General features: G+C 48.8%; 2 protein-coding genes across 7 annotated transcripts; one reads left to right on the top strand and one right to left on the bottom strand.

The window, feature by feature from the left end:
* Nucleotides 1-652: 652 nt before the first annotated feature.
* On the bottom strand, nt 653-19,287 carry RNF40 (ring finger protein 40). Of its 3 annotated transcripts, none has more exons than XM_036927273.2 (20): nt 18,926-19,287; nt 18,651-18,854; nt 11,680-11,847; nt 11,403-11,544; nt 10,572-10,778; nt 9,897-10,018; nt 9,629-9,775; nt 9,459-9,533; nt 8,554-8,673; nt 8,278-8,457; nt 7,945-8,080; nt 6,977-7,098; nt 6,458-6,885; nt 6,255-6,372; nt 5,985-6,134; nt 5,593-5,805; nt 5,391-5,516; nt 4,309-4,449; nt 4,097-4,198; nt 653-1,895 (listed from the first exon to the last, which is right to left on the bottom strand). In XM_036927273.2, the coding sequence occupies exons 2-20, from the start codon at nt 18,780-18,782 to the stop codon at nt 1,719-1,721; spliced, it is 3,006 nt and encodes a 1,001-aa protein (XP_036783168.1). In that variant the 5' UTR covers nt 18,783-18,854; nt 18,926-19,287; the 3' UTR covers nt 653-1,718. The 3 variants fall into 3 exon arrangements, 2 of the variants coding, with proteins under 2 accessions (XP_036783168.1, XP_036783169.1); XM_036927274.2 differs by having other exon boundaries at nt 18,936-19,287; XR_005033038.2 differs by lacking the exons at nt 653-1,895; nt 18,926-19,287 and having other exon boundaries at nt 4,093-4,198; nt 4,309-4,493; nt 18,651-18,918.
* CFAP119 (cilia and flagella associated protein 119) lies at nt 19,288-23,049 on the top strand. 4 transcript variants are annotated; one of them, XM_036927285.2, is made up of 9 exons: nt 19,289-19,635; nt 20,030-20,061; nt 20,625-20,690; nt 20,843-21,012; nt 21,606-21,676; nt 21,841-21,957; nt 22,041-22,110; nt 22,206-22,295; nt 22,871-23,049. In XM_036927285.2, exons 1-9 carry the CDS (start codon nt 19,609-19,611, stop codon nt 23,047-23,049), a joined length of 822 nt encoding a protein of 273 aa, XP_036783180.1. In that variant the 5' UTR covers nt 19,289-19,608. The 4 variants fall into 4 exon arrangements, with proteins under 4 accessions (XP_057343136.1, XP_036783180.1, XP_036783178.1 ...); XM_036927283.2 differs by having other exon boundaries at nt 19,305-19,703; XM_057487153.1 differs by lacking the exon at nt 20,030-20,061 and having other exon boundaries at nt 19,288-19,703.
* Nucleotides 23,050-23,090: the final 41 nt, after the last annotated feature.

The following is a 23,090-nucleotide window of genomic DNA, read 5'->3' as shown; positions in this document are numbered from 1 at the left end:
TGCTGCCAAGCCCGCGGCCGCTACTGTGGCCATGTACCCAACTCCAGCTGCGACACCAACCACATTCAGCACCCAGCCTAGCGCAGGCTCCAGTACAGCTTCTGTGATGGGCTCCTTCCGTGGGCCCGACAGCACCCTGAATCACAGGCGCCACTCAACGCATGGTGCCCACGGACTCAGCCTGCGCAAAGTTGTAATGAAGGAAGTCACTCGCTGAGGTGTCCTAATCAGTCTGTCCGAGAGGGAGGGGTGGGTTAAAGCTGCTAGGGAGGGACAGAACAAAGTCCTTGCCCGCCCCTCTGAGGACCTCGCTGCTAAGTGCCAATAAAGGCCTACATTTTCCAGGATGCAACTCGTGGTTCCCGGCAATGACTGCAGGGGACGTGGCGAGTCAGTCCGCCCCCGTAGGAGCGGGAAGGTCGACTGGCAAAAGGCCTCAACCACGCTCTTTGTAAACAAACTGCTCCCAAGGACCCAGTCCATGACCCCAGATCGCAGTTAGGTCTAAGTGTATTAACTAAGTATTGGGAGTGGGCAGGAGCAGGGTCTCTCATCTGCACACGTCCTCCAGGTTCACACACTAGCCAGGACAGCTCCTGGACAGGTGTTAGCAGGTAAAATCTGGGACCATGTTTAGCACAGGAAGACTGGCTACTGGGACCACAGCCTGAGGGTTGGACATTTATTCATAACAATTAACAGCCTACACAAGACTTCTCCAGAGCAGGGGGTGTGGGTCTAGGTGGACCCTTGCACCTGTCAGCAGCTCTACCTTCCAGGCCCTGGAGTTTGCTTGGGCAGGCAGCACAGAAGTATAATGGGGGGCTCAGTCATAGGGTGTTAGATGAAGCTCTTCTACCTGGAATGACTGGAAGTTGGCCCAGTGGCTAGTCTGTTTCTTCCCTGCTGGAAGTTTCACCTCCACTACAATTGAGACCACCAGGACAAAAGCAGGGTCAGGACTGGGGACCCAGTGAAGTCTTGGGAAGCATGAGGTGGGGGTAAGTGGGCTTGAGAGTGAGAGAGATTGGGAGGGACCTGATAAGAATATAACCTGATGATCTTGGTTCAGCATTCCCAAGATGAAGGCAGGGTGACTGCAGCAATATAGAGCTTCCCAGAGGAACAGGCCAGTGCCCTGCCAAGGGGGTACCTCCTTCATCCCTTAGCACAACAGCCAGACTAAAGAGCCCAGGGAACTCCACAGAAGGGAAGCCCTGCTCAGGCCTGGGAGGCAGTGGGTGAAGAAAGTCTCCCTGGGGCCCAGAGCTGTTTCAGAGCAAGGGGCTGGGGATCTGGTCCACCTGTGATCCTCATTTGTGGGTATGTAAGCAGCAAGTGAGCTTCCTCTCAGGGAGGTAGGGAGAATTTTCCCCTTTGGGCTAGGGTGGGCCCATGGAAATAGTTGGGAAAGGTTAGGGCCAGCTTCCAGGAGACTCAGTTGAGTTTCTGGGCCCCTCAAACCTCTCATAGCAGACCCTTCCTGCAGTACGGGTGCCCCTTAGGCTAAAGCTGTGACCATAGGAAAGGTAGAACTGAGCTTGGCTGATCCCACTCCCACTGGCATGCACTGGGGCCCCCAAACCACCCAAGTACAGAGGGGCTGGGTCCACAGAATTTGGAATGGAGGGTGGGGGCAACTGGATGTGGGCAGAGGAAGGACTGGAAGCACAGCCCCCAGGGTCCATGGGTATTCCAAAGTCCCCTGAGTTACGGGTTCAGCTGATGTAGACACGGTGGAAGTCGTGGGCACCAAAGGCTGCGTTGCACTTGGGGCACTTCCTCTGGCGGGCCTCATAGCGGCCCCGCACGCACTCGAAGCAGAAAACGTGGAAGCACTTGGTAAGGACTGCATCCTTCTTGCGGGTGTTACAGCAGGGGCAGGTCAACCGCGCCTGGGCCGGGCAAAGGCATCAGCTTGGGAACAATCCTGATGGTGCCCAGACCCCATGCTGACAGCAGGAGATGGTCCAGGCTAAAGCCCAACCTATAACCTGATGATCTTGGTTCAGCTAAGGGGCTGACTACATCTAACTCTCCTATAACCAGGAAGGTGGGAACGAGCATTCTCCAGATGAAGAACTGAGGCTCAGAGGCAGAGGTCTTAGAACTAGAAAGCTGAGTCCAGATTCTAAACTGGACAGTGACAGCCAGTGGTCAACATGCCTTCTCTTAAGACCAATGACTCACAGGCTCAGCCCGGGCTCCTTTACTCAGGGGTTTCATCTGTTGCCCTTCTGCCTTCTCCAGCAAAACCCCAATCCCAGCATAAGCCAACTATCTACCTTCTCTTCACTTGTACCTCTTAAGTCACAGCTGGACATGGCAGTGCTACCAGAAATTGGCTGTCTCTACCCTCATCTGGCCTGCCCCTGGTGCTGCCCAGAGATCCTGCTATGGGTTCCTGGGCTCACTTCACTGCAGAGGCTTCACAGATCTCTCCACCTGCCACCAGGTCTTACCTCCAATACCAGACATGATTCCCTTAACTAACATTCCTCCTCCAATCATCAAGTCCCAGCCTATCCCACTGCCTCAGCAACACCCCCAGCTTCACCTCTTCCCAGTCATTTAGAACCTTCCTCACAGCATAACAGGCTCCCAAGTCAGTCTCTTCCTGGGAGACCCTTCCCTTCTCCCCATGGCTGCCTGCAGATACCTCTGCCCCATCAAGACCAAACTGCTTTAAAAGGTTTCTTATTTACTAACTCACCCTCTGCTCCCTCCTCCCTCCAGCTGGTGACAGTGCAGGTGATCCAGGCTCCACCTCCACCAAAGAACCATTCCCACCAAGACTACCAAGTCCAAGGGCAGCTCTCAACACTCATGTTATTTGCCTTCTTGCCAGCCTGGATCCTGCCTGCCCCAGACGATTGAAAACTCTTCCCTACCAATCTGCTCTCCATCACTCCCTCCTCTGGAACCACAGGCTTCTCTCTCTCCCTCCATAAAGGAAAAGGATGACCCACCCTCTTCATGTCACACTCCCTCCCTGGGTGACCACAGTCAAAACGGGGCTTCCATCTCAAGCCTGTGTTCTCCAAACCAGCTCTTTTGCTTTGAGTGCCTTCCTAAATAGCCTCCCAAGAGGTCCCACAGGAACCTTGTTGTCAACATCCTTGAGCATTGTCCACCAAAAGCCTGCTCCTCCACAGCCTTCCTAATTCCACTAAGTGTCATTTGTCATCCACCTAATTTCTCAAATCAGGAACCCAGTTCTCCTCAGTACCTCCCTCTCCCTCACTCCAATGCATTCAATCCATCCCAGAGTCCAAGCACTTGCGCCTCCTAAATAACTTCTGATCTTCTTGTCTCTAACACCTTAGGCTAGCTGAATATTGTTTTTGCCTCAATAATGGCAAAAGCTGAATACATCTACCTGCCTCTAGTCTGTCCCCTCTCTAGCCCAAATCCAGCAGCAAATCAGACCACATCACTCTGGTTTAAAATCCTCTGATGTCTCCACACTGCCTACAGGAAAAGCCAAGCACCTCAATCTGGCTCACCAAGCCCTTCAGGATCTGACACTGCTCAACATCCCCAGACCTGCCATTCACCACAAAACCATGTTGTCCTCTAACTGCAATGTCCAGCAATCTGTCCTCTTGCATGCCTCTCTCAACTAGGGATCTCCACCTCTGCCTTTCCCTTTGCTGGAACCCCATCCTCATTCCTCACAGCCAACTCTGAACCACATTCTTCAGGTTTCCCTTGGATGATATTCCTTCCAGGAAGCCTACTGACCCCCAGGGCTGGTTTAAGTGCCTCCCCTGACTTCCTATGGTCCCTCTTTCCCCTGCCATCACACTGTTCACCCACTGAACAGGAGAATTACTTGGCTGCCTCCTCCAAAAGACTGTCAGTTTCAATAGATCTGAGACCAGGTCTAGTTCTCAGTCCTTCCACACCTACCCAGGCACTATGCCTGGCATGTAAAATGTGTACAATCCTTGGTCAGTTGTCTGACCTCCACAACCAGGGTTCTACTCATTTTCCGCTATTCTACCTTATTTCCAGGTTTCCCACTATAGCTCTCACCAACCTCCCAGCTAAGATTCCCAGATTGCTGTGGCGCAACTTGGCCCCACAGTCCCACCTTGTACTCCTTGATCTCCTCCTGGAGGATTTCGTCAGCATCTGCATAAACTTCCACCTTCCTCTGCTTCTCCAGCTTGCGCCGTAGTCGTGAGATATCCTCCTGGGGCAGGAGAGGGGCTAGACTAAATGCAAAGTACTTCATCCTGAACCACCCATCCCCAGGTGACATCAGTGACCCTGGGACACCCTGCCACCACCCCATGCACACACCTGAGCCCTCTTTAGGTTGAAGCTTTCTTTTTCTCGAGCAGCCCGGCTTTCTGCCAGGCAAGGCTGGATCTCTCGAAGCCGTGTCTGCACATGCTCCAGCTGCACCTTTAAGTCCTCAGCCAGCTGGGCTGCTTCCACAGCCTGAAAGTGGGTGGGACAGGGAGGAGGGCACCATTCGCCTGAGCCTGGGGAGTCAGGTGTTTGGAGTCATGGTCCATGGGTGCTTGTGTCAAATGTTCTAGTGGATCAAATCTAATATCCTCACTGGAGCTGATCCTGCCTCTAACCACTCAACCCCCACCACCTTCTATTCTCTCTCACTCCTAACACTTGAGAGTTCCTCACCTGCAAATGCTCCCTCCTGTCTGTGAACCTTCACAGGTTTCTCTCTGCTCCCCTTGACTCCCCCGACACACACTTTTTCCTGCAACTCCCTCACGTGTAAGCTCCAATAGCTGCTGAGAAGAGGCTCCCTTGCTATTCTTTCTAACACCTTAGTTTACTTTATAAAGCTTACTGATCTATAACATTATTTTACCTGTGGGATTATTGGTTTGCTATCTGCCCCTCAAAACTGGGAATTCTCACTTCTGGAGCAACCCTCTTGTTGCATGGTCTACCTAGCACACAGAACAGGTCCTGGTAAGTAACAAGGTCATAATACTACTTAAATGAATGAAGAAAATAAAAGCCCAGTAAGGGAAAGATAAAAATCAATGTTAACCTTAAACCCTTACTAGAAGCTAGATATTTCTTGGGTTTAATACAACTACATGATGAGACCCAGCATCCCCATTTTACAACTAAACATTGCAGTGGTCAAGATGTGGGTTCTGGGGCCAAAGGAGACCCAGACCCAAATCCCAGGCCCGCTCTTTCTCAAGCAAGTCAACTGACCTCCTTGAGCCTAAATTTCCTCACTTATGAAAGGTGGATAACAACAAAAACCATGTTAGGATTATTGTGAGACCATGATGTGACCAATCACAGAAAGCCATCAGCACAGGGTATGGAACACAGTTAAGTGTTCGAGAAGTGAGCTGGGTTGGGAGAGAAGGCATGTTGCTTCCCTCTGGCCTCACCTTCCTCTTATTGAGCTCCAGGGCCTGGCTGCGCAGTGTCAGCTCCTTCTCCACACCCCCAAGGCTACCTTGCAAGGCCCGTTCTTTTTCCTCCAGTTTCTGCACTGTCAGCAGCTGGGCATCCACCTAAGGACAGAGGTAGGGACTCAGTGCTAAGGAGCTCCTGCCTCTCCAGCTCCACCCAAGTCCAGGGTAGCCATACCTGGGACTTGAGGCCAAGAACTTGCTCGCCCAACTCATCCTTCTCCTCCCGCAGTAGCTTATGAATCTGGTTGGCCTTGATCCGCTCTGACATCAGCTTAAAGTTGGCATCATCCTTTTCCCGCAACTGCTGTAGCAGCCGTCCATTCTGCTCCTGCATGTCCTCAAAAGCCTGCCCTGTCACATCCATCTCTGACAGCAGAGCCTCCTCCTCCTGCAGCAAGTAGGCGGGGATGAGATGGAATGTGCTAGGACAGGTCAACACAGCTGAACCCACAGGAAAACATGGCTGAGAATCATGGCGTGAACCCACGCCACCTGCTAGAACACCCAACAGGGGCTTAAGGGAATCCCAACCACCAGAAGCAAGCAGAACAACAATGGGGGTCATACCTGCTTGGTGGCACCCAACTTGCGCTGCAGGTGTTCTATCTGCTCCTCTGCCTGCCGAATGCGCCGCAGGGCATCCTCATCTGCAATCTTCTTGCTCTCCCTTCGATCCCTCTCCTCCAGTTCCCGGATGCGGCTCCGCAGTTCATCAACCTACAGCCACCAGATGGAGGGAGCACTCTTGTCACTGCCCCCTGCTGACCTAGGATTCTGCTCTGGTCAGAACCCCTTGGGGCCATCTCTGCATGCCCCATGGGCCCCACCTGCCCTCACCTCAGCCTTGGCCTTACGTTCAGCTGCCATGAGCTGCACCTTATCCCGTTGCTCCTTGGGTGCTGACTTGTACATGTCTAGCAGGAGCTTCATCTCCTTCTGGCTTTCCTGGGCCTTCCTGGGGGAGGTACAAAGACAGGCTTGGTGAGTCAGGCTGGAGGCCACTTGGTAGGGGTAGAAAGGAGACAGGAATAAGGCCTCACTTGAGCTCTGCTCGGAGACCTTTGAGGAGTTCTGACTCCTTCCTCTTCACCTCCTCCACTTTGGCCTTCTCCCGATCAGCCCTTGATAGAGCTGAGGCCACAGTTGGGGGTCCTAGGCCAGGCCCTTCCCGCTCCCGAAGCTCCCGCTTGGGCCTGGCCTCAGGTTCTCGGCCCCGGGAGGTGGGGCCCTGGGATCCCGTGGTTATGGCCTGGACATCTTCCTCAGAGGGGACCAGCTCCTCCTTCTTCACTGAGGTGGTGGGAGTGGTGGCACCAGGCACTGAAGCCATTTCCTTTCTACCATCAGGGAAACTGACAGAGCCTAGCCCACCCTCTTCTTTCCCTGGGGCTGGGGCACTGAGGCTGGAGTCCTCCAGGTGGCCCGGGTTGGGGATGGAGTGGGTAGAGCCACTGGCCTGGGCCCGGAGCTGCAAAGACAGAGGGAGCACAGGGCTGAAGTGAGACAGTGCTCACTGGGGTTTAGCCAAGGGTTTTTCCCCCAAGCAGTCCCCTCCTCACCTTGCCAATCTCAGCCTGCACTTCCCGCAGCTTCCGCTTGTACCGCTGGGCATCCCCCTTTAGCTGGTGGTTGTGGTTTTGGAGGCTGCTGATTAGATGGCGCATCTCACGGTTGATAGGCCCTGGGGGAGGGTCAGGAAGTAAGGGGTGGAACTGGCCACTAATATAGGGGCCCAATCCTCAATGGGGGAAGAGGCAGAGCCAGAGCTATCACTGCCATTATGGAGGAAAGACAAACTCAGGCCTCAGACAGAGTGTGATCTCATCAAAGTAACAAGATAGACTTGAAGGAAATCCGCCCAAAAGAAACTCTACATTGCCTAATTGTGTTATTCCCACTAATGTAGACTTTTAAAAATATTTCCAAATTTCCTTCAGGAACACATACCTGCAACATTTACCAAAGTTAGTTAGTTCACTTACTTCAGATTTTTAAACAAGTATCTTCTCAGTTATGTTTTCTTGGCCTTCCCACTCAAAACTGCAATACCCTTTCTCCTAATACTTCTTTATCCTCCTTCTCTGCTTTTACTTTCCTTGTTGTGTTTGTTCCTATGTAACATACACATTCTATTTCCTTCTTTGTTTGTCCTCCCTCATTACAACTCTACTCCACAATAGCAGGCATTCTTTGTGTTTCATCCATGGGCACAATCCCAAAGACTAGAACAGGGCCTGGCTCACAGGTGGTGGTCAATAAAGTGAGTGACTATTTCTAAGAGAAGACATCCTAAGGCTAGAGAACCACAGATGGGGCCAAGAGCACATGTTTGGGCTGAGCTGGCTCTACCAGTGGCCTCAGCTGGCTGTACCTTGGAGCCAGGTGGTGTGATCCCTGTTTTCCACAGGGAGATGAAGCTCTGGGAAAGGAAGGGGCTTAATCTCCTGCATCTGATTAAGTAGCAGCCCCACACCAGGGCCCACCATCTCAGGCAAGGCCCCATTTCCACCCTGTCCTCACCACATACCTGCCTGCTCATTGGCTGCCAGGTTCTGTTCAAACTCGATGCGCAGCATCTCATACTCCTTGCGTACCTGGGCCAGTGTGTCCTCCAGCTGGATAACCTCTGTGCGTAGCTTCTTCTGCAGCCCCAGCTCATCACTCTGGGGGTTGAAGCATTTAGGACCCATATAACACCCTAGCCCCCTGGCAAAACCCTCCCTTTTTCCTTTGGTCTCAGTCCTTAGTGACTTAGGAAGAATTTATTCCCAAAGGATCCCTGGCAGGACACAAAGCCTTTTTAAAGCCCTGGAACACTGTAACTCTCAGGGTCTACCCTATCCCTGTTCCTGGACCATACCTCCATGTGCTCAATGTGTCTCAGGTGGGAGTTCTTGGTGGCCAGCAGTAGCCCCCGGGCCTCATCCAGCTGGGTCTTCACTTGCAGTGATTCATTGTAGAGCAGCGAGAACTGGGCCTGCAACATTCGGTACTCCCCTGTCTCCCGAACCACTTCCTCAGGGAGGCTCCGTAGCGCCACCTAGGGGTGGGGATGCCCAAAAGTGATCAGTAAGAGGATTTAGGGCTCAGCCCCTACCTTGCGGGCTCAGGCCTCCCAGCCCCAAATGCAGCCTACCTTGAGGTGCTCATTGGTCCGCACAGCCCCCTGAAGTTCAGCCTGCAGCTTCTCTAGCTCTGCCATGCGACTGTTGGCTAATTCTTGGTTTTCTTCCAACTCTGCATTCAACATCTCAAACTGTGGGGTGAGAGCACTATGGGAGGCAGGGCCAGGCCAGGAATCATGCTTCCCTCACATCTCCACCATATACCCCATCCATCCAGCTTCCTTATGTACAGCAATGGATTCTGAAGCCCCAGGAACAAGCCAGACCCAAGCCAGACTCCCAGGCAAGTGGGAGAAAATTTAATACTGCACAATCAGTGCTGGGAACCAACACTCGTAATTGACAAAGAGTGAGGGAAGCCTTCCTCAAGGACCTGAAAAGTGAACTGAAGTAAAGGGAAACAGCACTGTGACCCCCACAGAATGAAGAAAATATGCAATAACCCAGAGGCAAGAGAGCCAAGGCAGGACAGGGAAAGAGACAGTGAGTTAATGCACCCTCCCAGTGAGACCATTCCTCAGCCACCCCGTGACAATGCCAACTGACTCCAACATAGTTCTGTTTCTTTCTTTCCTAAGTTTTTCCTTTGTTGTAACTATGACCAACTGATACATCACTTTACTTACTTTTTGTCTGTTCCCCCAACTAAAATCTAGGCTCCCTGTAAGCTTTGATTTTTATTTATTTTGTTCTCCAATATGCCCGCTCCCTAACACAGTGCCTAAGACTTAGCAATCAGCAATTATTTGCTGAATACATATGTGAACGAATGAAAAAATAACAAGGTGAGTGACAGGTGATGGGGAAGAGACTCAGAGACTGTGAGCAGATGTTTGTCCTTAATTCTGAGGGTAATTTCAAGAGTGGCATAGAGAAAAGGTTATGGGAGAGATTAGAAAGAATGAAGTCTGCTCACCTTCTGCATGCTGAGTGTGATCTGGCCCCCCTGGAAGCCTGATGAGCTCCCAGACACATAGTAGCCAGAGTTGAGCTGTGGAGAGGAGAGAGAGAGAAGTGGGTGGGAAGGGGAAAAGCTAGGGCTTTACCCAGCCCTGGCTCCATGGGACCCAGAACTCTTAGCCTCACCTGCTCCAAGGCCTCTGCCAGGTGCTTATTGAGCTTTTGCTCACGCTTGCGCAACTTCTCAATATCCCACTGTAGGTCCTCTACCGTTGTCTCCATCTCCAGCACCTTAGTTTCTGCTGATGTCACTTTATCCAGGAGCTCAGAATACTGGAGACAATGAAAGGAGCAGATGCTTAGACGAGGGGTCCTGGCTCCAAGGGCCTTGGGTGCCCATCTGACCCAAATCCTGCCCTGGTTCTAATCCCAACCCCAAAAGCCCAAATCCCACCTCCAGTGAGATGCGGTGGTGCTTCTCCTGTAGCTGGGTGGCCAAGTCCTGTAGCCGCCGGTTCTCACGTCCCAGCTCCCGGGTGCGTGCCCGAGCCACCTCGCTGGGGGGCTCACTATCCCCTGGAAAGGCAGGGCTCGGTTAAGAGCCAAGTCCAGGGCAATGGGTCAAAGTACTAACTCATTATGGAGTCTGTTATGTGCTCAGTGTGATCCACCAGCTGTCTTGCCAATTTCTCATGACAAAGCCAGGAGTCTTTATCCCCACTGTACAAAGGACTAAACCAGCTCAGAGAGAAGAGCCATTTGCTCAAAATGCCTAGGCCAGAATGACACCTAAGACTGGGAGAAACCTGTTAGTCTGCAAAGCCTGGGCACTTGCTGCTATGCCTTGTGGATCAGTAACTGCCACCAAGATTTATGCAAAGTGCTCCAGAGGTCTCCAGTCATAAGAGGGTGGTCTCACAAGCTTCAACAACCCCTCCCACCCTCTCTAGAGATCAATTCTGGGAATCAAGGCAGGATCTCCCATCTACAACATAATCCTTCCCTTGAGAACATGGCTGATTTATTCCTTGGGGAATTGTGGCTGCCTGTGGGCCAAGGGCATTGATGAGAGAATATAACAATGCAAATGAGAACAGACACTCCTGGGGTGGGGGCACAAAGAACTAACCTCGGCTGTATACTCGTTGACAGAGTTCCTCCACCTGACGCTGTAGGCAGTCTGAGGCCTCTACCACACGGGACACAGCTGCCTTAGAGAACTCCATCTGGCCCTGCAGCTGCAACTCCACCTCCTCACTACTGCTGGCACCCAGAGCAACCACAAAAGCCAAGGCTGGCTCACTGAGAGGCGGCCGCAGCTGCACTGGCAAAGGTTCTGGGAGGGATGGACAAACCCTTATGAAGACAACAGCAGCATTTATCACCATTCTGTACCAAGCTCCAGACTAGGCCCTTCAACACTATTGCTGAGTCAACATAACCAACACCTGTAGTAGTCAGCCCCACCTTGAAAATGAAACAACTGAGGTTCAGAATGAGCGAGTAATTTCCTCAAAGCCACAGAACTCCCAAATCACTCAAGAAAGCCTTGTCTGCTTCCTATCTAAATTAGAACCACACTGTGTATACATACACTAATCCCCTTTGAGAAACCTCTGCAGCTTTTACTTATGGCTTATGATCACTTCTTTCCTCATGGCAGGGGTAGTATTTCTTTTTGCTTATTTTTGTCTCCTTCAAGCCAAGTATATAGTTCACACTCATTAATACTTTTTTGAACTAAATGAGTGTCAAAACATGAACTGCACTATGAACCAAGTCATGAACATTCTAAAGCCTGTGTTCTTACTCAAATGCACTTTGCTGCCGAAACTGAAATCAACTGTGTGTGTGGGAGGGGAGGCAGAGGATTCAGGAGCCTAATATCAAATTCCCCTCCTCTCTAAGACCTTTCCCAGAATTTAATTAAGCTCCCCGGATCCTAGGGCTCCAGCCCTACCCCTCAACTCTGATGTCCCTGGCTCTGTGAGAGGGGTCTCATCATGTGTTGGGCCCTCCTGGGTTAGAGGCGCCTCTGTCCCTGAAGACAGCTCCCCCTGGTTCTCATGGTGTCGGAGAAGGGCTTCCACAGTGTCATCCAGCTGGAGGGAGAAAGCACCAAAAATGTTACAAATCCCTCAGGTGCTTTCCCAGCATGATAATCCTTTCCCAGTATAGGAGTCTGAGAACTGGCAGCTGGATCAAGGCCAGTTCTTGGAAAGCAGAGGGACATCCACCTGGGCCCAGTAGCGGTTGACAATGAGAAGTGTGGCATCATCTGTGGCCTGCCGCTTCTCCAGCTTCTCAATTCGTTCTCGGAGTTCATCTTCACAAGCCTGCCTCTGTTCCAACCGCTCTGCTAGTTTCTTGTTCTTGAACTGCAGAACCTTCAGGTCCATTTCCTCCTACCAAAGAAAATGAAGAGGCTGAGGAGAGGAGCAAGCAGGGCCCAAGAACCAAACAGAGAGAGAGACAAAGAACAGCAACTAGAATAGGTGTGAAAGGGAAGTATCCTCAGACAAACTCCTAAAAGGATTTAAAGAGGCTTAGGCAACCAAAGAAAACATCTTGGTTGTGAGTGGGATCACACTATGCTTCTGCCTCTTCAAGTCTTTGACAAATCACATCCATATGGGAAACTGTTTCCTATCTGTAACGGGAACGCAGACTTCATGTCCTGGGTTTCCTTCAACGGAGTAATCTGTAAAGTGGATCCTGTGAAGCTTGGGGAACTGGGAATAAGGTTATTGATGATTTGGGTGGAGAACAGAAATGGGAGGCTGGCAAGTTATAAAAGCTGGGGCAAGGAGGAGTCAAGATGGCAGCATGAGTAGGGCAGCGGAAATCTCCTCCCAAAACCATATATATTTTTAAAAATACAACAAATACAACTAAAGGAGAGACCAGAAGATACAGTATAACAGTCAGGCTACATCTACATCTGCGAGAACTCAGCATCTCACAAAGGGGGTAAGATACAAGCTGCAGCCCGGCGGGACCCGAGCATTCCCCACACCCCAGCTAACCAGTGGGAGGAAAAGAGTCGGAGCAGGAGGGAGTGAAAGCCCAGGACTGCTAAGCAACCAGCTCTAGTAACCCGCACTGGGAGCGCAAACACACAGTGCACAGTGTGCTGGATATTAGAGAAACAGAAAAGCAAAATCTGTGAGTGGGTCCCTGCAACTGGCTCCCCTGGGACAAAAGAAAAGCGAGTGCTTTTTGAAAGAGTTAAAGGGACAGGGACCTCACAGCTGGACAGAATCATCTGGCACACTCAGCCCAGCAGCTGGGAATCCCGGGGAACTCCAGGCACCCTAATCCTCTGGGCGGCAGCGCAACTCTGAAGCCCCTCATAAGCAGCCTGCCAGTTGTTCCCCTGGCTGGCAAGGCCCCCGACACAGCGGCCCAGTAGCCTGAGAGTGGCAGTAGCCAAGTGGCCCGGGAGCGGGCACACGCGCTGGCAGTAGCATCAGCCAAGTGTGCCTGCAGCAGCAGCTTACCACCCCAGGAGCAGACATGCCTCTAGCAGCCGCCCAGGATCTCCTCCCAGAGCGCAGACGCCTGGGCCAGACCCAAAAGTGACTGCCAGTGCACAGCTGCCTAGTGCAGGCAGAAGAAACCAGGGCAAGGCGTGAAGGGGCGCTGCTCTTGCAGGAGAACACACCCGGCGCGTCTGCCACTCTCTGCAGTGCTCTGGGCTACCCTGACGGTGACCCTGCCCACGGCAGCTTAGGGAATTAACCCGGAGGCTGCTCCAGGAGTGCAGGTACCCGACACAGGCAGGGGAGAAGGGCAAGGTGACCAGCAAGCAGGAAAGGACTTTGTTCTCCCAGCTGATACACGCACTACCTGCCTACAGCTACCGCTATCGCCATGAAAAAGCCAAAGAATGTGGTCCACTCCAGAATTACCCAGACAACCCCTGAGAGAGGGCCTGGGAAGATAGATTTAACCAATCTCCCCGAAAAAGAAATCAAAATAAAGGTCATAACCATGCTGATGGACCTGCAGAGAAATATGCAAGAGCTAAAGGATCAAGTAGGGAGGGAGAATACAGAAATAAAACAATCTCTGAAAGGACTTAAGAGCAGACTGGATGAGGTGCAAGAGGCCATTAATGGAATAGAAATCAGAGAACAGGAATACAGAGAAGCTGAGGCAGAGAGAGATAAAAGGATCTCCAGGAATGAAAGAATATTAAGAGAACTGTGTGACCAATCCAAAAGGAACAATATCCACATTATAGGGGTACCAGAAGAAGAAGAAGAGAGAAAAAAGAATAGAAAGTGTATTTGAAGAAATAATTGCTGAAAACTTCCCCAAACTGGGGGAGGAAATAGTCTCTCAGACTATGGAGGCCCACAGAACTCCTACCACAAGGGACCCAAAGAGGACAACACCAAGACATGTATTAATTAACATGGGAAAGATCAAAGACAAGGACAGAGTATTAAAGGCAGCCAGAGAGAGTAAAAGGTCACCTACAAAGGAAAACCCATCAGGCTATCATCATATTTCTCAACAGAAACCTTACAGGCGAGAAGAGAATGCATGATATATTTAATGCAATGAAACAGAAGGGCCTTGAGCCAAGAATACTATGTCCAGCATGAATATCAGTTAAATATGAAGGAGGGATTAAACAATTCCCAGAAAAACAAAAGTTGCGAGAATTTGCCTCCCACAAACCACTTCTACAGGATATTTTAATGGGCCTGCTCTAGATGGAAGCACTCCTAAGGCTAAACAGATGTCACCAGAGAAAATTAAATCACACCAAAGAAAGCATACCAACCAAACACTAACTAAAGGCAAATAATAAAATCAACTACTCACAAAAGTAGTCAAAGGAAACACAAAAGAGTACAGAATAAAACACCTAACATAAAGAACAGAGGAGGAGGAATAAGAAGAGAGAGAAATAAAGAATCATCAAACTGTGTTTATAATAGCTTAATAAGAGAGTTAAGTTAGACAGCTAGATAGTAAAGAAGCTACCCTTGAACCTTTAGTAACCATAAATCTAAAGCCTGCAATGGCAGTAAGTACATATCTTTCAATAATCACCCTAAAAGTAAATGGACTGAATGCACCAATCAAAACAGAGTATCAGAATGGATAACAAAGCAAGACCCATCTATATGCTGCTTACAAGAGACTCACCTCAAACCCAAAGACATACACAGGCTAAAAGTCAAGGGATGGAAAAAGATATTTCATGCAAACAATATGGAGAAAAAAGCAGGTGTAGCAGTACTGGTATCAGACAAAATAGACTTCAAAACAAAGAAAGTGACAAGAGATAAAGAAGGACATTACATAATGATAAAGGGGTCAGTCCAACAAGAGGATATAACCATTATAAATACATATGCACCCAATACAGGAGCACCAACATATGTGAAACAAATACTAACAAAATTAAAGGAGGAAATAGAATGCAGTGCATTAGTTCTAGGAGACTTCAACACACCACTCACTCCAAAGGACAGATCCAGCAGACAGAAAATAAGTAAAGACACAGAGGCACTGAACAACACACTAGAACACATGAACTTAACAGACATCTACAGAACTCTACACCCAAAAGCAGCAGGATGCACATTCTTCTCAAGTGTACATGGAACATTTTCCAGAATAGACCACATACTAGGCCACAAAAAGAGCCTCAGTAAATTCAAAAAGACTGAAATTCTACCAGCCAACTTCTCAGACCACAAAGGCATAAAACTAGAAATTAATTGTACAAAGAAAACAAAAAGGCTCACAAACACATGGAGGCTTAACAACATGCTCCAAAATAATAAATGAATCAATGACCAAATTAAAACAGAGATAAAGCAATATATGGAGACAAATGACAATGACAGCATAAAGCCCCAACTTCTGTGGGACGCAGTGAAGGCAGTTCTAAGATGAAAGTATATAGCAAACCAGGCCTACTTACAGAAGGAAGAACAATCCCAAATGAATAGTCTGAAGTCACAATTATTGAAACTGGAAAAAGAAGAACAAATGAGGTGCAAAGTCAGCAGAAGGAGGGACATAATAAAGATCAGAGAAGAAATTAATTGAGAAGAATAAAATGATAGAAAAAAATCAATGAAACCAAGAGCTGGTTCTTTGAAAAAATAAACAAAATAGGTAAGCCCCTAGCCAGACTTATTAAGAGAAAAAGAGAATCTACACACATCAACAGAATCAGAAATGAGAAACAAAAAATCATGACGGACCCCACAGAAATACAAAAAATTATTAGAGAATACTATGAGAATCTATATGCTAACAAGCTGGAAAACCTAGAAGAAATGGACAACTTCCTAGAAAAATACAACTTACCAAGACTGACCAAGGAAGAAACAGAAAATCTGAACAAATTACCAGCAAAGAAATTGAATCAGTAATCAAAAAACTACCCAAGAACCTAATACCTGACCCAGATGGATTCACCGCTGAATTTTATCAAACATATAGAGAAGACATAATACCCATTCTCCTTAAAGTTTTCCAAAAAATAGAAGAGGAGGGAATATTTCCAAACTCATTCTATGAAGCCAGCATCACACTAATACCAAAACCAGGCAAAGACCCCACCAAAAAAGAAAATTACAGACCAATATCCCTGATGAACATAGATGCAAAAATACTTAACAAAATATTAGCAAACTGAATTAAAAAATACATCAAGAGGATCATACACCATGATCAAGTGGGATTCATCTCAGAGACGCAAGAATGGTACAACATTCGAAAATCCATCACCATCATCCACCACATCAACCAAAAGGGCAGAAACCACATGATCATTTCCAAAGACACTGAAAAAGCATTCAACAAAATTCAACATCCATTCATAATAAAAACTCTCAACAAAATGGTTATACAGGGCGAGTACCTCAACATAATAAAGGCCATATACAACAAACCCACAGCCAACATCATACTTAACTGCGAGAAGCAGAAAGCTTTTCCTCTAAGATTGGGACCAAGACAGGGATGTCCACTCTCCCCACTGTTGTTCAACATAGTACTGGAGGTCCTGGCCATGGCAATCAGGCAAAACAAAGAAATACAAGGCATCCAGATTGGTAAAGAAGTCAAACTGTCACTATTTGCAGATGACATGATATTGTACATAAAAAACCTTAAGGACTCCATTCAAAAACTACTAGAACTAATATCTGAATTCAGCAAAGTTGCAGGATACAAAATTAATACGCAAAAATCTGTTGCATTCCTATACACTAATGATGAACTAACAGAAAGAGAAATAAGGAAAACAATTCCATTCACAATTGCATCAAAAAGAATAAAATACCTAGGAATAAACCTAACCAAGGAAGTGAAAGACCTATACCCTGAAAACTACAAGACACTCTTAAGAGAAATTAAAGAGAACACTAACAAATGGAAACTCATTCCATGATCTTGGCTAGGAAGAATTAATATGGTCAAAATGGCCATCCTGCCTAAAGCAATCTGCAGATTCAATGCAATGCCTATCAAAATACTAACAACATTCTTCAACAACTGGAACAAATCGTTTTAAAATTCATATGGAACCACAAAAGACCCCAAATAGCCAAAGCAATCCTGAGAAGGAAGAATAAAGCAGGAGGCATCTCGCTTCCCAACTTCAAGCTCTACTACAAAGCCACAGTAATCAAGACAATTTGGTACTGGCACAAGAACAGAGCCACAGACCAGTGAAACAGAATAGAGAGTCCACATATTAACCCAAACATATATGGTCAATTAATATATGATAAAGGAGCCATGGATATACAATGGGGAAATGACAGTCTCTTCAACAGCTGGTGTTGGCAAAACTGGACAGCTACATGTAAGAGAATGAAATTGGATCACTGTCTAACCCCATACACAAAAGTAAATTAGAAATAGATCAAAGACCTGAATGTAAGTCATGAAACCATGAAACTCTTAGAAAAAAACATAAGGCAAAAATCTCTGGGACATAAACATGAATGACTTCCTCATAAACTTATCTGCCTGGGCAAGGGAAACAAAAGCAAAAATGAACAAGTGGAACTGTATCAAGCTGAAAAGCTTCTGTACAGCAAAGGACACCACCATTAGAAAAGGTATCCTACAGTATGGGAAAATGTATTCATAAACGACAGATCTGATAAAGGGTTGACATCCAAAATATATAAAGAGCTCATGCACCTCAACAAACCAAAAGCAAATAATCCAATAAAAAATGGTCAGAGGAGCTGAACAGACAGTTCTTCAGAAGAAATTCAGATGGCCAAAAGACACATGAAAAGACGCTCCACATTGCTAGTCATCAGAGAAATGCAAATTAAAACCACAATGAGATATCACCTCACACCAGTAAGGATCTCCACCATTCAAAAGACAAACAACAACAAATGTTGGTGAGGTTGTGGAGAAAGGGGAACCCTCCTACACTGTCGGAGGGAATGTAAACTAGTTCAACCATTGTGGAAAGCAGTATGGAGGTTCCTCAAAAAGCTCAAAATAGAAATACCATTTGACCCAGGAATTCCACTTCTAGGAATTTACCCTAAGAATGCAGCAGCCCAGTTTGAGAAATACATCTGCATCCCTATGTTTATCACAGCACTATTTACAGTAGCCAAGAAATGGAAGCAACCTAAGTGTCCATCAGTAGATGAATGGATAAAGAAGAGGTGGTACATATACACAATGGAATGTTATTCAGCCATAAGAAAAAAACAAATCCTATTACTTGCAACAACATGGATAGAGCTAGAGGGTATTATGCTCAGTGAAACAAGCCAGGTGGAGAAAGACAAGTACCAAATGATTTCACTCATATGTGAAATATAAGAACAAAGAAAATACTGAAGCAACAGAACAGCAGCAGAATCACAGAGCCCAAGAATGGACTAACAGTTACTAAAGGGAAAGGGACTGGGGAGGATGGGTGGGAAGGGAGGCATAAGGGGCGGGGGGGGGGGAGAAAGGGGGCATTACGATTAGCATGTATAATGTGTTGGGGTGCACGGGGAGAGCTGTGCAACACAGAGAAGACAAGTAGTGATTCTACAGCATCTTACTACGCTGATGGGCAATGATTGTAATGGGGTTTGTCGGGGGAACTGGTTGATGGGGGGAGTCTAGTAAACATAATGTTCCTCATATAATTGGAGATTAATGATACCAAAAAAAAAAAAAAAAGCTGGGGCAGGAGCCCACGAACCGTGGAAGAGATGCCTCCAAGCCGAATGGGCTCTATAAGCGTGGTTGTGGTCTTCTCCTCACGGTTCAGCTTTTTCTCTGGGGGTCCCGATGCCCCGTCTCCAGCGGCTCGTTTGTTGCCAGGCCCATACATGGCTGCGGCAGCAAGGTGCAGCGCAGGGTCTCCCGAGGGACGTCAGACAGGCGGAGACGGCACTTCTGTCACCTACATAAGAGAGCAAAGTTGTCGAAGCTGCCGGTGCTCCTCAAGCCCGTACACACCTAGTCGATCCCCACCCCCGACTGCCCTGGGCCCCTCAGCAGCAGCAGGATCAGCCTAGCACCGCCATCTTGCACTTCACAGGTCGGCGTCAGCCTCCCCAGCATCGAGCGCAGGCGCCAGAGGCAGTGCCGGATGTGGCGAAACTTCATTTCCTTTTTCTATTGGTCCCGCCTTGTCCCGCCTCTCCTGTGTGGTTTCTTCCGAAAGGCCTCCTCCTTCTCTCGGCGATTGGCCAGCGTTTAGGTCCCGTAGTAACTGACCCCACACTTCCACTCCCGAGCCCTGACATCGCCTGCCTATTACCGCTGCAGAGGGCACGGGGGTGGGGTCTGCGGCTTATTACGCACGCGCATCGCCCTCTCACTGATTGGTCAACGCTCTACACTTTTTCCCTTCCTTCACGAACACCTTAGCAACGGTCGCCGCTGAGATGGAGGGAGACGCCCCCCCGCAGATTGGCTACACCAGGCTCTCTGCGGCGTAGATTGGCTGGAGCGTCGCTAGAGGGCCAGGCTTGGCAGTCGCTGCTAGAGAACAGACTATCCCAGAACCCAGGCGGGACAGTCTGTGGTGACACAGCGGAGCAACGAGATGATCCGCCAGAAGTCCAGCCAATTCCTGGGACTGAGGATACAATCGGAACTTCAAGAGGCCTCCGAATTACGGCGGGAACCCGAAAAGGACCTCAGCTCAGTCAATGAATCGACTACGCGGACTGGAACAGGTGTGCGGACTGAGTCCGGGACCGCGGCTTCGGTGGAAGATGAAGATCCTGCAGCCAACTTGTTCCCGGTGAGGGCGGGAGAGAGTGGTCTGCTTCGGAAGGTTTCTAAAAGAGCTTCCCGGCAGGGCGTCACTCGTCTTTTGTTTACTAACGTCCAAGACGTTTCCCGGGCTGCCTTGGTGAAGAGGCAGGGGTGTGTGACCCCTATTGTTAATATGCTCAAGAATAATACTTAGGGCCTGCTGAAGCCTTGCCCAATGGCGTTCCTCATAGTCTTTAGAATGAGAAGGCAAGTTTGCGCGTTCTCAGACCTGCTGGAGATTCGCGACAGGCCAGGGACTAGAGAGCAGGGACAACCCAGCTCTGCCTTTCCCAACCCACTTTCTCTCCGCAGCCGCCGCTGCCCCAGCCCCGGATCTGCATGTGGTGAGTGTGAGGAAGACTTCACACTTGTATTATTCCTTTAGTGCCTCCCCGACAGTCCTGTCACACAGTCAGGGCACCCCCATTTTGCAGATGAGGAGACAGGCCCAGAGATGCAATTCCCCAAGTGACTAGAAGCCAGCAGTTCCGCCTCCCCAGCCCAAAGAGGTTGTGTGAGAAGGGAACCAAAGACTGAGGATATAAACAAAACATCATAGCTATGGGGCACTGTATAAATGGGGCACTGAGGCCCACAGGGGAATTTACCCAATGTCATATAGCAAGGGAGTGGTAGGGCAGAGACAAGAACCAAAGTTTCCTAACCTTAGGCTTTATAAGTGAAAAGGATCATAAAAGGTCATTTAAGCCATTCCCCTTATTAAAGATGGAGAAAGATGGAGGCCCAGAGAGCGAAGTGACTTGCCTAAGGCTACACAGCAAGTTGGTGGAAGGGCCAAACCCCAAACTCCTGTCTGGTTCCCAATTCAATGCTCCAGGCCTCATAACACTGTCATGAGACAAATGCATGATGACCACCACCATCTTTTCTCCTCTTTTCCTGACAGGAAGTACCTGGACATCCACTCCATGCACAGGCTGGAAAAGACAGCCACCGTTGAAGAGATGAGGGAGTACGGGGGATACCAGAGGGGGAAAGGCTGTGGGGGGTGGGCTTGAAAGGCATGAGGAATGCCTACCACCAAATCACGTGGGGCACTAGTGTGGAGTGGTGAAGGGAGGTTCCAGTTGTCATTTACTCCTTCCTTCCTCCCTCCCTCCCAAGGGTGCTGGCTGAGCTGCTAGGGCTAGGCTGTCCTAAGCAGAGCCTGAGGAATGCTATCACTCTGGACCTCTTCTCCCATGCACTTCTCTTCTGCCGCCAGCAGGGCTTCTCACTGGAACAGACATCAACAGCTTGTGCCCTGCTCCAAGATCTTCACAAGGCCTGTGTTGGTGAGAGGAGATGGCTACCAGAGGGTTTCAGCCCGAAGGATGGCAAAAGTGACCGTGGGAAGTAGAAGTAGGGGGATTACCACCTGGAATCTTTGTTCTGTCATTACTAGCAGTGTTATTACCACACACGTTATTTCAACTCTGAAACTCTCCATTTTCTTATCTATATAATAAGATACAGCACTACTTTATGAGGCTGTTCAGAGAAATACTATTATATAATATATGCTAATTTATGTATAGTGCTCAATAAAATATCTCCTAACCCCACCTACCCCTCCCCTTATTCTTGGAACTGATTTTCTTTCAGAATGTATGACAAGAACTGAAATTATGTATTTCTCAGTTTATTGTATGTTATTTCCACTAAACTATAAGCTTCTTAAGGGCAGGACCTTGTCTGTCTTGCTCAGTGCATAGAACAGTGCTCAATATGTGGGTACTCAGTATTTGCTGAAATTAAAACAATCAGGACTTAAACCTAGATATGTCCACCCTTCTAAAGCTCATGCTCAATAAAGTAGCTGTTTAGTGAGTGAAACAAATGATTGTCAGGGAGAGGTCTCATTGTCACATCTTGCTTTCACTCCCAGCAACCCCCTTGGGCAACGTGGAGGAATGTTACCGCTACTTCACCAGTGTTCTTTTTTGCCATGGAGTCAGGGTCAGTTCCCTCTTCACTGTGCTCCAGACAAGGGCTAGCCCAATCTCTCACCCTCTCCTCACTCACCCTCATCTTCCTCTGAAGGCCACAGTGGGCTCTCCCTGCTTCTGATGCTGGGCACTTGGAGAAAAGGCCAGGGCTTCTAACTCCCAATCATCCCACAGCGGCCCCCCTTCAGTATTGACCTCTTTAAGGAGGAACAGCTGCTGACCCTGGCAAATTACGTGGTCAACACCTACTTCCGACACTTCAAGCTCTACAAATATGTCTTCACGCCCCAGGTACTGGGCCACAAACTAGAAGAGGCCAGTCCTCAAGCTCCCCTTTCCCTCAGTGCAGACGCCCTCTTCCTCCGTCTTCCCAGGTGCAGCTGGATCTATCTTTGACTTACATGGGACTCCAGCCACCCAAGCTCTGGCCAGAAGATGAGATGGGTAAGGGAGAATGCCATGACTAGGGCTAGGGCTAGGCTGCGGCTGAGCTGGGGCTGGTTTTGGGGCTGAAGCCTCTTTCTGCTTCTGGCTTGCAGAGAAAAAAGAAGACGAGGAGGTAGAGGAGCAGGCAGTAACCCCACAGGAAGAGATACCAGAAACAGTGGTCCAGCCAAAGCAAGAGCCAAGTGAGGATCTGGAGGGGGTAGGATCCCGTGTGACTTGGGGCAGATGTAAAATTAAGGGTTTAGACCACATCAGGGCTTCAGACTTTTTGTTCTGGTTATGGTGTCCTTTCTCCAAATTATTCCGAAGTCCAAGATGACAGATAAAGCACAGCTGCTGTCAGTGAAGCAGGAGCTCCAGAAAGAGATTATTATAAAACCGATGACAATAACAGCCAGCACATATTTGGCAAACCATGTGCCAGAGAGGCCCTGTTTTCAGCATTTTACATCTGTTAACCCATTTACTCTCCCCCTCAATCCTAGGCACTAGGTGCTATCATAATCCACATTTTACATAGGAAGCTGAGGGATGGAAAGGTTAAATCACCTGCCTAAGGCCACACAACACTAAGCAGCAATCCAGAAGGTCAGGCATAGCCACTCTACTCACCTCTTACAGAAGGGCTGGCTGACATTTCCTGAACTGAAGTACCACTGTGCCTCAGAATCTTGGAGGTTGTGTTTGCCCAGCAAGGGGCAATCCCTCAGCCCCAGCAGCCTCTCTCCTGACATGCCCCTTCTTCCATGCCCCACAGGCCAGGTCTCCAACCTCCAAGCCTACATCAAGACCCAGCTGAATGAGGAGCTAAGGCAGCTCCAACAGCTGGTGGGAGAAAGGCTCAAGGCCAGCGAGGACAGACTCAGCAGCAAGTTAACCACACTAGAGCGGCCCTTCCAGCCACCTCCCAGCAAAGGCAAGAACAAGACCAAATGACCCTAACATTTTCCCCAATAAAGGCCTGGGCCAGAATGGCC

This window comes from Manis pentadactyla, chromosome 10 (genome assembly GCF_030020395.1).
Source record: "Manis pentadactyla isolate mManPen7 chromosome 10, mManPen7.hap1, whole genome shotgun sequence".
In the NCBI taxonomy this organism is placed as follows: domain Eukaryota; kingdom Metazoa; phylum Chordata; class Mammalia; order Pholidota; family Manidae; genus Manis; species Manis pentadactyla.
This window is presented reverse-complemented; position numbering and strand designations above follow the sequence as displayed.

Excerpts from the sequence above, each read along its gene's own strand:
- RNF40 (XM_036927273.2), bottom strand. The coding sequence starts at position 18,782 with ATGTATGGGCCTGGCAACAAACGAGCCGCTGGAGACGGGGCATCGGGA. Across the intron at positions 11,848-18,650 it reads TTGGAGGCATCTCTTCCACG|GAGGAAATGGACCTGAAGGT; the intron begins GTTCGTGGGCTC and ends TTTCTTTGGTAG. Across the intron at positions 5,517-5,592 it reads TTCTTGGCCTCAAGTCCCAG|GTGGATGCCCAGCTGCTGAC; the intron begins GTATGGCTACCC and ends CTCTGTCCTTAG.
- CFAP119 (XM_036927283.2), top strand. The coding sequence starts at position 19,503 with ATGATCCGCCAGAAGTCCAGCCAATTCCTGGGACTGAGGATACAATCG. Across the intron at positions 20,062-20,624 it reads CAGCCCCGGATCTGCATGTG|GAAGTACCTGGACATCCACT; the intron begins GTGAGTGTGAGG and ends TTTTCCTGACAG. Across the intron at positions 20,691-20,842 it reads ACCGTTGAAGAGATGAGGGA|GGTGCTGGCTGAGCTGCTAG; the intron begins GTACGGGGGATA and ends CTCCCTCCCAAG.